The 13792-nt window shown below is 40.7% G+C and overlaps 3 protein-coding genes across 4 annotated transcripts in view; all 3 read right to left on the minus strand.

Moving 5' to 3' along the window:
* The window catches only part of adarb1b (adenosine deaminase RNA specific B1b), a 120415-nt gene extending 115575 nt beyond the window's left edge, over window positions 1-4840 (minus strand). The window contains exons 1-2 of one of the 2 annotated variants that reach the window (XM_089002812.1): window positions 4530-4840; window positions 1201-1339 (exon numbers count right to left, since the gene is read on the minus strand). The gene's annotated coding sequence lies outside the window, so the exon portion shown is untranslated. The remainder of the gene's footprint in view (window positions 1-1200; window positions 1340-4529) is intronic. The other variant, XM_089002813.1, reaches the window with a different exon arrangement.
* A 586-nt stretch (window positions 4841-5426) lies between these two features.
* Window positions 5427-6865, minus strand: LOC148894486 (olfactory receptor 2K2-like). The gene has a single exon (XM_089002814.1). It carries the CDS (start codon window positions 6823-6825, stop codon window positions 5890-5892), a length of 936 nt encoding a protein of 311 aa, XP_088858940.1. The 5' UTR covers window positions 6826-6865; the 3' UTR covers window positions 5427-5889.
* A 5109-nt stretch (window positions 6866-11974) lies between these two features.
* LOC148894487 (olfactory receptor 2K2-like) lies at window positions 11975-12922 on the minus strand. Its single transcript, XM_089002178.1, has one exon. The coding sequence runs from the start codon at window positions 12905-12907 to the stop codon at window positions 11975-11977; it is 933 nt and encodes a 310-aa protein (XP_088858304.1). The 5' UTR covers window positions 12908-12922.
* Window positions 12923-13792: the final 870 nt, after the last annotated feature.

The raw sequence follows: 13792 nt of genomic DNA on the forward strand, positions 1-13792 counted from the left end.
GGTGCATTCAGGCGCGCCCAGTTTTTTCCGCGAACCCATTTTCAGTTGCAAACTGAGGCATAAAAAATATTTATTGGTCGAAAACCAAATGACTTGAGAACTGAGATGTCCGAAAACTCATGTTTGACTATACAGTGACGCCTCAGCTTACGAACGCTTTAGCTCACGAACTTTTCACCTCACAAACATTAAATTCGCGAGCATATAGTCTTGGCATATTTATTATACATAAAATAAGGTATATTTTGTGACGTTTTTAAGGCTTATTTAGTAGAAAATTATGTTTTATGGGGACCTGGGAACGGATTATTTTCATTTTAATGGTTTCTTATGGGAAATAAATGTTTGGCAGACGAACTTTTTGCCTTACACACACTTTCTGGGAAGCAATTAAGTCCGTGAGCTGAGGTATCACTGTATTTATTTCTTGGACTTGCGCTCTATCATCATTATACCGTCGAGCACCTTATTTCCGGACCTTCAAACTGCATTGGAACTATGATGTTGTGAGCAAAGTTCCATATGAACTAATAACAATCATCTTGTACGCTAATCTCAAGAAAAACAGACACCAAACCCCTCAGGTTTTCTTCCGACAGGCGCAATAATAGCCCGCAAATGTTGTTGAGAACAATTTGGTTTTCGACTGAGGTTAATTTAGCAACGCCGTTGTCCATCAGTGCTAAAACGAGCACGTCTTCCAAGAGCATATGGATTGATGAGAGAGGCTACTCTGTCCACTCATCAATTTGCCTCCAGACAAGAAAATTGCACTTACAGTATCTTGGCCGCTTTACTGCCACTGCTTGGGTTAAGTAACACACAGCCGAGGGGCGCTAGAAGAGCGATAAGCGCTCATTAGGCGATTACAGCTCAAATTTTAGTTTTCAAATTTGAAGTCAGGAATAATGACTGTTATTGAGGTTGACATGGGACAATTTGAAATTTTGTTTGGAACTTTAGCTAGCATCATTGAATTTAACAATCTAGCTCGCTAGCTAGATCAATCGTAGCTAGCTCAATCCCTAGCTAGCTGAGCATGGAACTTCAAAATTTTGATTTGCTTTTGCAGGCCCAATAAAATGATGTGGAAGGCCAGATCTGACTTTGACACTTGTGATTGACAGAGATTTATCACGTGTTGCTTAGTGATATTGATATTTTGATTTTACCTTTTTATGAGTGAGAAAGTCAGATTACCTGGAGAACATGCAAACTCCACACCAGCCACTGAGTTTGAACCTCCAATTTCAGAAGTGCATGCCAGACATGCTAACTGCTAGATCACTGTTCGCCCCCCACAGCCACTTGTCAATCCAGTAGAAGGCAGCCACGATTCCTAATGCGGCAAAACAAAAAACAAAAAAGTTTCAAACGTGGACCCTATCAGGTCGACGTTTCTAAAAAAATCATAAATCTAAAGTATAATTTGGACGCGATAATACTTCAGCGTGCAAGAGAAAAGAATAGCTATCCATGCTTACAGTAAACTCTGAACAAATAAACCAAGGAGCCAATGTTATAGGGCACCGTTGTCAAAGTCAAGGCCCGGGGGCCAAATCTGACAAGCCACATCATTTTATTCGGCCTGTGAAAGCAAAACAAACTCAGGAAATTCAATTCTCATCTATTGAGCTAGTGAGATAGGGAACTAGCAAGCGAGCTAACTTGTCATTGAACTAGCTAGCAATAGAGCTATGTAGCGATCGAGCTATCTAGCTCGCTTTGTATTCCGCTAGCTGGCTAATCCGTTACCTCACAGGTGTCAAAGTCAAGGCACGGGGGCCAAATCTGGCCCACCACATCATTTTATTTGGCCCACTTAAGCAAATTAAACTTGCAAAATTCCATGATGCTAGCGAAAGTCTGAACCAAATTTCAAATTGCCGGATGACGACCACAATAACAGTCATTATTCTTGCTGTAAAGGACAACCTTGTGTGCCCATAATTTGTAAAATTGCTTCAAATGACTTATACTGAGCATATTTTACAAAGATTCCACCGCATCTAGCTATATTTTACGTTTTAAGACTCGCGCTGAATATTCCGGAAGTCTTGTTTTTGAGTTGTGACGAGTCCTCACGTCACGTCACTGAAGAAACGCCCCTGACCGAGAAAGAACACATTGTAGTAGTCCTTTCATTCACGTCAATGCATTTTGTGGTACTTTGTTTGGTCTTAAAACTTCGTGTTGATCCGTGTTGATAGCGAAATTAGAAGGAAAACACATAAATAACGCGATGGTGAATCCTTGTGTGTTGCACCGAGCATCTATTTGATATGCGCTGACAAAAATCCCCAGGAGACAAATAAGCCCGTTTCCATGGACTTTGTCGCCATCTTCTACCTCTTTTGGGCGCTTCATTTCAAGGGGGCGGGACCTTCTGAAACTGGCCACTTCCGCTTTCAAATTGAAGTACTGTTTAGACACTTAAGTCATTTTTATTGGTGTATTGCATTTGACTAAAAATATCATACTGTGTGTTTTGGGTATTTTAGATGCTATAAAACGTTTTTCTGATGTCAGTTAGGAAACAAAAAAGTGATGTCGGTTGTCCTTTAAGATTTGTATTGTATGTAGACCAAAATATTTTTGGATGTAATCTGTTGACTTCAGATTTCAAAACTAGTCATTCATCAATTAGTTGTGCACTCTGTATGGAACATGTGGAGGGGATGAAACATTCTAATGCAGGTGTCGGGAACCTATGGCTCGCGAGCCATATATGGCTCGCGATAAAACTAAATACATATTCTCGCTTTTTTACTGTTCATTTCCTGTTTGGGCGGCAGTTGGCGGAAAGCGCAATTTTGATTGGGTGAAACTGACCTATGGCCGTTGATGTCGTAACAGGTAAACACCCCCTTTTAAATAAGCCTAACGAGTAAAAAACTTTGTGGAGAGAAAAAGTTCTGCCGTGATTCTAATTTGCAATGAAACAATACCATGAATGAAACAGTTGAATGTCAGTGGCACTTTGACACTAAAGTGTCCTTGAGAGCTTTGAAAGGTGCTTAAAATGTAATGTAATGTATTATTATTATTACTATTATATAGTTCTATGAGAGACAGCACAAAGCAAGCGTGCAAGCTAATGAGCAGTGAGCAGGCTAGCTAGCAGTAGCTTCGCCTGTGGACCCGGCAAATTGCCTTTCAAACTTTTTTCGTACACTGAGCTGTCTCAATGAGTGATGTGTCGTTCGCGAACGAGCCCGATTTTCTAACAACGAAATGGCAGGCGACTGTTTTTGTCTTCTATTCCCCTCCTCTAGTCTTTGGTTAAAGCCACGTGATTGATGAAGAACGCAGCAGTGAGGGGGGGTGGTTTAAACATTAAAGAGACAGGCAGACAGTGAAAGAGTTTCAACTTTGATAGTTCAAAGGCAGAGTGTAGACTGCAAGGTTAAAATCCCATCAATCAGGCTCCACAAACAACCCGCACAAGCCATCTGTACACTTGATGCAAAAAGCTATCAACCCAGCTAAACAGAACACAGTTGATGAGGAATTAGATACAATTATCACAGAGAAAGCACCTATAGGGAATCATTCCTCAAGATGGTGAAAGAAGAAGGTTACGTTCCTCATCAAGTGTTTAATGCTGATGAAACCGGCCACTCCATTCCATCAAGCCATCAACGACCATCACAAAGGTAAATAAAACAACTTTATTATACAGTACAGTTTATTTCTTTAATTATATCATAGCACATTTATTATAGATAAAATAAGGTATAGTTTGTGTGATTTTAACGTTTAGAAAATTAGAAAGTAGAAAATTATGTTTTATGGGGACTCGATAATAGATTGTTCTCATTTTAATGGTTTCCTATGGGAAATTATTTTTTGGGATACACACTTTTCGCCTTACACACTCTGTCTGGGAACCAATTAAGTTCGTAAGCCAAGGTATCACTGTATTTTACCTTAGTCAAAAAGGTTCCCGACCCCTGTTCTTATGGCATCCCCAAATTCATAACAGCCCCCCGAGAGGAAACCGTAACTACAATGTGGCCCACAGCCAAAAATGACTTTGACACGCTTGTCATAATGTGTTTCATTCATCCTGGTTGAACCCCCCAAATCCCTAGCCAAACCCCAACCGGCCTGCCCCCCCCACAATGCAACCCAATGTTGCCAAAGCACCGAAACCTCATCAGACGGCACACTGCGGCGAACACCTGCATTAACACCCCCGAACGTGTTGCAACAACAACTGCGCGAAAACGCTCCTTCGACTGAGTGAGCACGATGCGGTAGATCCCCTCGGCGGAAACCTGGCGAGGCGTCCGGCCAGGGGTGTCCAAGTCGAGGCGAGGTGACGCGACCGCCTTTAATGCACAACCGTCTCGCGTTTTTTAGGACGTTGTGGGCACACTCCTCAGCCTTTGTAATATTTATACATAGCGTTCGAGTAACATTGCACCAATACGCGGAGGACGTGGGGGGGAAAAAAACAAGCCGCTTGTTAGCAAGTGGGTGTCTATGCCCCCCTCCCCCATTAAAAAGAACACTGCCGTACTTACGTTTTCAAATCCTCACTGTGGCTGTCTTTAATAAAAAAAACACGCGTACACATACACGGATGTCTGGCCACTGGCGTGTTGTCCGACGGCGGCGTGGAACTCGGAAGAAGCCCGGAAGCGAGGAAGTGGTTGTAGGAGGCTGGCTACGGCAGGCGTGCTGGGCTTCCGACAAGGTTGCGATTTTAAGTGCGGCAGTCGCGGCAGCACCGACTTTGTGGCTGGCTGAATGAGGCTGGATGAGCCACGGCTCGGGCGGCCTTCTTCTCCGACGCCGTGACTCCGTTGATGGGAGCGTTCGCTGGGCACAACGGTGCAGTAGCGCCATCTCGTGGCGCGGAGTGCGTTTCCTTGCCTTTTTGGGTGACCTGTTTTCGTCGTCGATTTTGTCACACAGTTGAGGGATGAAAATCGAAGAAAGGTAATCATGTTAATGATGTTTTTAAGAAAAATATTTACACACAACAATTGTGATAAAATTGACCACTTTACAAACGTTGATTCTTATTTTGATCAGGGGCGGAGCAACAAGGTGGTCGGCGGAGGACACAAAGTGTACGTACATCTGTCATAATAATAATAATAATAATAATAATAATAATAATAATAATAATAATAATAATAATAATAAATGTAATTTACAAACACCTTTCTGGACACTCGAGGACACTTTACAATTAAAAGAACAATACACAGAACAATAAACCGTAAATGAAATAATAAATAATAAAATATCTGATTAAACTAAACCATGAATGCATTTTTAAACAGATGGGTTGTAAGGTATTCACCTCTATTAACCTCTATGGCCATTCTTAAATATAACAAATAACATTTTAAATTGTGAAGAATCCAGACTTGTGTCATTTTGTTTGTTATTTTCTGGCTATGCACCTTTATTTTAGAAATGACTTTTTTTAAACAATTCGGTATAATAACTAGAAATGGATGACAGACGGGTCATCGGTAACAAAAAGGGATACACAATATACATAGCGATCTAATAATATTCAATTTTGGAATGTTACACAATGCAAATTTGCCTTTCACGTTCAAGTGGCAAAAAATAGCATCTTGTATGAAAACAAATGAAAATGACGCTACTAATATGGATTAGGAGTTGATAGTGGGTGTAGTTTAACTAGCAAAAGATGCTAAGATGCACTTGTATATTTCATGAGGTGAAAACGGCGCAAAATGATATTTTCTCTAGTGACCAACAGTGATGGTGACCAATTTTTCATTTCTGTTCATGGACAAAAACCTCATTCACAAATCTCCCATCCAACATTTTGTCTGGAAAAACCTCATTCACAAATCTCCCATCCAACATTTTGTCTGGATGCAGACAAGTTACCTCGGCCTAAAAGCCGCGTATTTTCTTTTTCCTGTGTAAAAAACTCAATATCCTGTTCCGGATGTGCGTCAACTGCACCCCGTAGATGAGCGGATTCATAATTGGAGGAATGAGGAGAAATTCAATGGTCATGAAATTATGCAAATGTTGCGACAACTGCGCCGTTCCGAATCGCATGTACAATAAATCCAACAGCACGGCCGCTGTGTAAGTAATCAGGCAGGCCAAGTGCGGTGAGCACGTTTGCCTGAATTTTTTCCACATCTGCGTGGATGAAATGCACAGTTTGATCAAGTACACATAAGACCAACAAATAAAGAGAAAATGAAAGAAATAAAGCACAATGTTGAAGGTGGCGATGATGCTGTTAGATTTCGGCGGGGAGCAGGCCAAGTTGACCACCATCAGGTTGACGCAGTAGAGCCTGTTGATGTGAGAACCGCACAGCTCCTTCCCTAAGAGGGATGCCGTGTTCATAAACATACAAAACAGAGGCATGAACCAGGAAAAAAACACAAAGAGCGACACTCGCTGCCGCGTCATGAAAGATTGATAAACCAAAGGCCGGCATAAAGCCACGTACCTGTCGTAAGCCATTAGCGCCAAAATGGAAAAATCGTAAGTATTTGACGAATGGATGACATAACCTTGCAACATGCAGCCGGCGTATGAAATCACATGAGACGACAGGAGATCCACCAGGAATTTAGGGTAAAAGCCGAACGATCCGTACACGGCGTTGATGCATAAATTACACAGGAAGACGTACATGGGCTTATGGAGCTTCTTGTCTGTAACGATGACCCAAACAATGGTCAAATTGCTAAGCAGGATGAGAAAGTACCACAGTAGCACAAGCACAAAAATAACAAGCCTTTGCGCAAATGGAAAATTCAAACCAGACAGAGTCAACATTGCGACGTTGGAAACATTTTCCATCATAGACAATGATTTACCCCATCGCACCAACGTAGCAGGGGAGGCGCGCATCCGCCCCTCCGAACGACACCGGCTCAGCGGCGGCTAGTTAAAGGCTTTCATAAGAAAACAGCATGACCTTTGGGACCCCGGCGGACCAATGGCAGTATGTTGACGCCCTTAAGCTTCCATGGATGGTGGCCTTTCGTCAAGTCTAGGACGTGCTGACAATCAAATACAAATATGCTTGCTTTTCAATTTCACAAAGCCATTTAGAATGTGAAAATGCGGCGTTTGACTGACAAAATGCAAACTGTTATTTTTAGTACTCGTAAAGCTGGGAATAACATTTCCAGACAACGATGAGGCCAACATTCTCTTTTTTTTAAGAAGTGGCTTGATGGCGCCATTTTGAAGAGTTTAGGAAACTCACCCTGACTGAAGTGAGCGACTGCCAGAACTCGGCACACATTTTATAGTCGTTTTAAAAACGTCGGATGCTATTGAGCCAGCCGGTTGATAGTTTCAGCTGTGGAATCGTTTTTTTTTTTCATTGAGAGGATTTCTGGTGCTGTTTATTTTAGGGTTTGTCTATCTATCTAGCTGGCTATCTAGCTAGCTAGCTGGCTATCTAGCTGGATAGCTGGCTATCTAGCTATCGAGCTATCTATTGGCTATCTAACAGGCTATCTAGTTATATTTGTATTAAGTTCATCCTGTCTACTTGATATCTAAAGAAGGTGGAAGTAGACACCGAAACATGTCTATCAGAATCAGAATCAGAATCAGAATCATCTTTATTGCCAAGTATGTAGAACACACAAGGAATTTGTTTCCGGTAGAACACGCTGTACTAGTATCGTCGTCAAAAAAACTGCTAAGTGGCACTATACAGTTCCATTTTGGCTACTGTTGAAAGAGTTCAAAGAGTTAATGGCTTGGGGGAAGAAGCTGTTTAAATGTCTGCTGGATTTGGTGCGCATGGATCGGTAGCGCCTGCCTGAGGGGAGTAGCTGGAAAAGGTGGTGGGCAGGGTGCGGAGGGTCCAGTAGGATTTTCCGTGCCCTAGTTTGGATTCTTGCAGTGTGCAAGTCCTCGAGAGTGGGTAGGGCGGTGCCAATATCTATAACTATAACAATATCTATAACAATATCTATAAACAATAAACAATATCTATTAACTATCTAGCTAGCTAGCTGTTGGCTATCTATTAGCAAGACAGCTAGCTTTCGATCTATTTGAGTTATTCCGGGTTGAGTGAACGCTAGCGCGTGTGGCTGTTGCTGCTCACCCACATAAAAAACTTATCCTGTGAATGTGAAGTGACCTTGAGGTTTGAAAGGCGCTTATAAATGAAATTATTATTATTATTATTATTATTATTATTATTATTATTATTATTTATTTTTTATTAACACATTTAGTTGTGTCGCTTGCTAGTGGCTTTAGCGGCAGGTTGACGTTGCTCCTGTGTTGGGGTGAACACTTCAACATAGCTCATCAATCGTCATCTGTACTTCTTTGAAGGTGTCGGACGTTTCGCTTCTTATCCAAGGTGCTTCGTCAGCAAACTAAAGTCTTACTGGTAGTTTAGGCTATATATATATATATATATATATATATATATATCCCTACTGTCCAGTCATGGCAGTGCCGGACTCTGCTATGATAGGACCCTGCTCTCATGTTGGGGGGAGCAGAGGACTACTCCCTCCCACTCCACTGATTGTTCCTATTGTTCTGACTAACGACTGGCCTGAATGCCCCACTTCCACCGGGATCACCTCATCACTATTCCTAATCCTATTTTGCCCAAGTAGGCTGTTGTACAAACAATACAAATTGAACCTCACCTCACAATATCGGTTTAAAGAAGGATTCAGCTGTTTTATGAAAATCGCTTCTTTTACTCCCCTTTCAAACCATCTATGTTCTTTCGCTAAGATCTTAACCTTAATTGTTGTCAAATGAGTGGTTGCTCGCTTTTAGGTGCATATGTACTGCCGATTGAGGCCCACTGGTATTATCTCTGCGATGTTGATAAAGTCTCTTTTTTTTAGAATTTGTTTAGTCTCCCCAATGTACTGCTCTTTACAATTTTCATTCTGACAATGTATTGAATAAACTACATTACTTTGTTTTTCATTTTGCAGCCTAACTTTTGGATGTACTAATTTTTGCTTTAAAGTGTTTAGCGGTTTGAAATAAGTAGGAATTTTGTGTTGCCAAAGGACTCTGTAGTTTTTCAGAAACTCCTGCAATGTAAGGTACTGCTACTCCTCTCCTTTTTGTACCTTCAGAATTTTTGGTTTCATTCCCTATTCTTTCTTTCTGACATTTGTTGAATGGCCACTGAGGGTACCCACATTTAATGAGTGCTCTCCTGATATGTTTTGACTCATTTTCTCTACCTTCGACGCTTGTTGGTATTAGTTTAGCCCTATGCTGGGGGGTTCTGATAACTCCTAGTTTGTGTTGTAAAGGGTGGTTAAAATCGAAAAGTAAGTATTGGTCAGTGTGCGTAGCCTTCCTAAAGACTTCTGTTTATAGCGCTCTTTCCTCTTTTATAATTATTTTACAATCCAAAAAGGCTAGTTGGTTCTCTTTAATGTCGTCACGAGTAAATTTAATGTTGATATCTACCGAGTTGAGGTGATCTGTGAAGGATTGAATTTATTTTTTTAAGTATGACAAAAGTATCGTCCACATATCTAAACCAGTGTCTAGGTTTTGTCCCCGGGAAGGATGTGAGAGTCTATTTCTCCATCTCTTCCATGTACAGATTAGCCACTATGGGTGAAACTGTTGAGCCCATAGCACAACCATGAATTTGTAAAATTTCTCCCTAAATTGAAAATACAGTAAAGTCTCGTTATATCGATATCGGATATATCGATAGTCCCGGTTATATCGATACTATTTATATGCACGCACGGAGAAAATTACATGCAAACAGGGTCGGATATATCGATAGTCCCGGTTATATCGATATTTTTTCGGACTCCCTTGAATATCGATATAACGAGACTTTACTGTACGTAGTATTCAGGCAGATTTCCAATAATTGGCAGGTGTGTTCCGGTTCTTTCATGCAGAGAAACTTCCGCCAGCAGTCTCGTCCTCACCACTGAGACTGCTGCTGGGGTTAGGACAGATGTGAAGAGAGAAGTCACATCGTAAGATGCCAATGTTTCCTCAGGTTCCAATATGAGGTCTTCGATCCTCTCTACAAACCCTGTGGTGTTCTTTATGTGATATTCTGTGTTACCAACCAACAGAGCTAAGATAATTTTTAAATATTTGGCTACATTGTATGTAGAGGAGTCAATGCTACAAACAATCGGTCTGAGGGGGAACCCTTCTTTATGTATTTTTGGCAGGCCATAGATACATGGCGTGGCCTCTCCCGGGTATAATCCAAAAAGACAGACGTATTGCTGTCAACATAGCTCATTTTAAAAGTACTTTTTTGAACTTCTTTATTGATTATTTGATGTTTATTTGTGAGTAACATATAACAACCATAAACGTGGTCTGAGCTGAAACAGAATACACAATGCTAATTGACATAGTTTATGTTGTACATTAAATCAATACAAACATAAATGCTCATAGACATAAAATTATGAAATGAAGCATACATTTTGCCTCTTTGGATGAGTTTCCGGTGTTAACATTTGCGTTTGGTGCGACTCCATAACAAATTCAGGCCATACGTATGACGTCAACATTCCAGTTTTTTTGCCCTCCGGGCTAAACAGGAAGTGATACACCCAAAACTGTTTAAATGGAAATTTCAAATTAACATAAATTCACCACCGCTGTGACAAAAAGGTGAAGGTTATTGACAGTGACTTGATTAATATCGAAGATTATATGTTGTTGTCATACTCAAATGTTAAAAAGTTGGCAGTTGGTAAAGTTGGCAGTTGGTTGTGGACGTGGTTAGCATAGTTACCAATATATGTGAATTAAGGGAGTTCTTTTCAACAAGACTCGCAATGAAAGTGATATTTTGTCCATTGGGTAACACTACGCAGTTTCACAGAATGTTCCTTTTGTATTTGACAGCTATTCTCTGATGAATTACAAACAAAACGTCCAAATTGCGACATAAAATCATTTGAAAGGTGAGCCATGCACAGTTAAACTCTAATAGATACAAATCCACTTCAGAATTAGCACATCACAGAAAATGGAATGGTTCAAAGTGGAGCGAGCATATTACCGACTTTTTACTACACTACACATATTACATACTTTTAATTTACATGTTTTCCCCATATTTTATAATTTTTTTGTATCATTTCAAATAATGAACAGCATACTACAACTTTTATACGGCAATTGTAATCATTTATAAGGGCAGCTATCAAGGCTGACAGGTATATTATTTAATTACGAACACACAGAGTGAATCGTTTGATACAAATTTTAAATCATTATGATTGGAGATAGCAAAATTCAAGATGTCAAGAAATAAGCTATTTAATATAATAAAAACAAAAATATTAACGAGCCAAATTTACTCCGCATTGTGGAAGGTATATTTTTCACAACTAAAATTAATCGATTTCATGCCATATAAAAATGTATACAGATCCAGTTCAGAATTAGAACATCACAGAAAATCGAATGCTTCAAAGTGGAGCTAGCATATTACATACCTGTCAACGTATACATTTTCCCCGTATTTTATACGCTTTTTTTCTCATTTCAAATAATGTACGGCGTACTACACCTTTTATCCGGGAATTGTAATCATTTATAAGGGCAGCTATTAGCCAAGGCTGACAGGTATGATATTATTTAATTACAAACACACAGAGTGAATCGTTTGATACAATTTTTAAATCATTATTATTGAAGATAGCAAAATTCAAGATGTCAAGGAATAAGCTATTTAATAAAATAAAAGCCTAAAATAAAAGACTAGCCGAATTTACTCTGCGTTGTAAAAGGTATACTTTTCGCCACAAAAATTAATAGATTTTCTGCAATATAAAAATGTATTCAGATGAGCTGCAGATTTCATGACACAAAAACAAATCATATCACAATGATATTCTGCATTGACCAATAATGGAGACCGAGTGAAATAATCTGCTTTTGTTTCTGGAGAAAACCCTCATTCATAAATATCCCCTCCGACCAATTTCCCATACGCACAGATCTACAAGCTGCGTATCTTCTTTTTCCTGTGATAAAAACTCACTATCTTGTTCCGGATGTGCGTCAACTGCACCCCGTAGATGAGCGGATTCAAAATTGGAGGAATGAGAAGAAATTCGATGGCCATGAAATTATGCAAATGTTGCGAAACCTGCGCCGATCCGAATCGCATGTACAACAAATCCAACAGCACGGCCGCTGTGTAAGTGATCAGGCAGGCCAAGTGCGGTGAGCACGTTTGCTTGAATTTTTTCCACATCTGCGTGGACGAAATGCAAATTTTGATTAGATACATGTAAGACCAACAAATAAAGAGAAAATGCAGGAAATATAGCACAATGTTGAAGGTGGCGATGATGCTGTTGGCTCTCTGTGGGGAGCAGGCCAGGTTGACCACCATCAGGTTGACGCAGTAGAGCCTGTTGATGTGAGAACCGCACAGCTCCTTCCCCAAGAGGGATGCCGTGTTCATAAACATACAAAACAGAGGCACAAACCAGGAAAAAAACACAAAAAGGGACACTCGCTGCCGCGTCATGAAAGACTGATAAACCAGAGGCCGGCATAAGGCCACGTACCTGTCATAAGCCATTAGCGCCAAAATGGAAAAATCACAGCAATTTGATGAGTGGATGACATAACCTTGCAACATGCAGCCGGCGTATGAAATCACATGAGACGACAGGAGATCCACCAGGAATTTGGGGTAAAAGCCGACCGACCCATACACGGCGTTGATGCATAAATTACACAGAAAGACATACATCGGTTTATGGAGCTTCTTATCTGCAATGACAACACAAACGATAGTCAGATTGCTAAACAGAATGATGAGATAGCACAGTAGCACAAGCACAAAAATAACAAGTCTTTGTGCAAAGGGAAAATTCAAACCAGACAGAGTCAACATTGCGACATGGGAAACATTTTCCATCGTCAAACGGCGTCGGCACAGACACACAAATTCACCACATGACAAATGTAGCGGGGAGACGCGCATCCGCCCCCTCCGAACGACCCTAGCGCAGCGGTGGCTAGTTAAAGGCTTTCGTAAGAAAACACCGTGACCTTTGGGACCGCGGCGGACCAATGATAGCGCGTTGACGCCCCGAAGCTTCCATGGATATTGGCCTTTCGTCAAGTCTTGGATGAGCTGTCTGACTTGGGTGATCCGGCGGAGAGGTCAAAGGGGACATGACACTGTCAATCAAATTCAAATGTGCTTTCTTACCATTTGAACCCATCGTTTGCGTGATGACATTTGGAGTCAAACTGACAAAAGTGGAAACGTTATTTCCAAAAGTAACAGTCACAGGACAGAGAAGCTTTTCTCTGGGTGAGCAGCGGCAGCCACACGTGCCAGCGTTCACCCAACCCGAAATAATAATAATATATTTCATTTAGAAGCACCTTTCAAAACTCTCAAGGTCACTTTACAGTCACAGGATAAGTTTTTCTGTGGGTGAGCAGCACCAGCGACACATGCCAGCGTTCACTCAACTCGGAAGTAACTCAAATAGATAGAAAGCTAGCTAGCTTGCTAATAGATAGCTAATAGATAGCCAGCCAACCAGCTAGTTATATAGCGAATTGATAGCTAGCTAGATAGCTAACTCGTCAGCTAGATAGCTAATAGATAGCTGATCGATAGCAAATAGCTTTATTTAGTCATGTATGACTGTTCTAATTATTGCTGAATGTTCTACCTACAATTTGAAATAGTTGTGATTCTTTAAGTGCTGCAGAAAATAACTCAAATAGCTAGAAAGCTGGCTATCTAGATAGCAAATTGCTAGCCAGCGAGATAGCCAGCAGCTAG

Source organism: Hippocampus bargibanti, linkage group LG08, assembly GCF_051943395.1.
Source record: "Hippocampus bargibanti isolate YZ-2025 linkage group LG08, ASM5194339v1, whole genome shotgun sequence".
Classification (NCBI taxonomy): Eukaryota; Metazoa; Chordata; class Actinopteri; order Syngnathiformes; family Syngnathidae; genus Hippocampus; species Hippocampus bargibanti.

What these genes read in the sequence shown, in the direction of transcription:
- LOC148894486 (XM_089002814.1), bottom strand. Translation starts at nt 6,825, where the DNA reads ATGATGGAAAATGTTTCCAACGTCGCAATGTTGACTCTGTCTGGTTTG.
- LOC148894487 (XM_089002178.1), bottom strand. Translation starts at nt 12,907, where the DNA reads ATGGAAAATGTTTCCCATGTCGCAATGTTGACTCTGTCTGGTTTGAAT.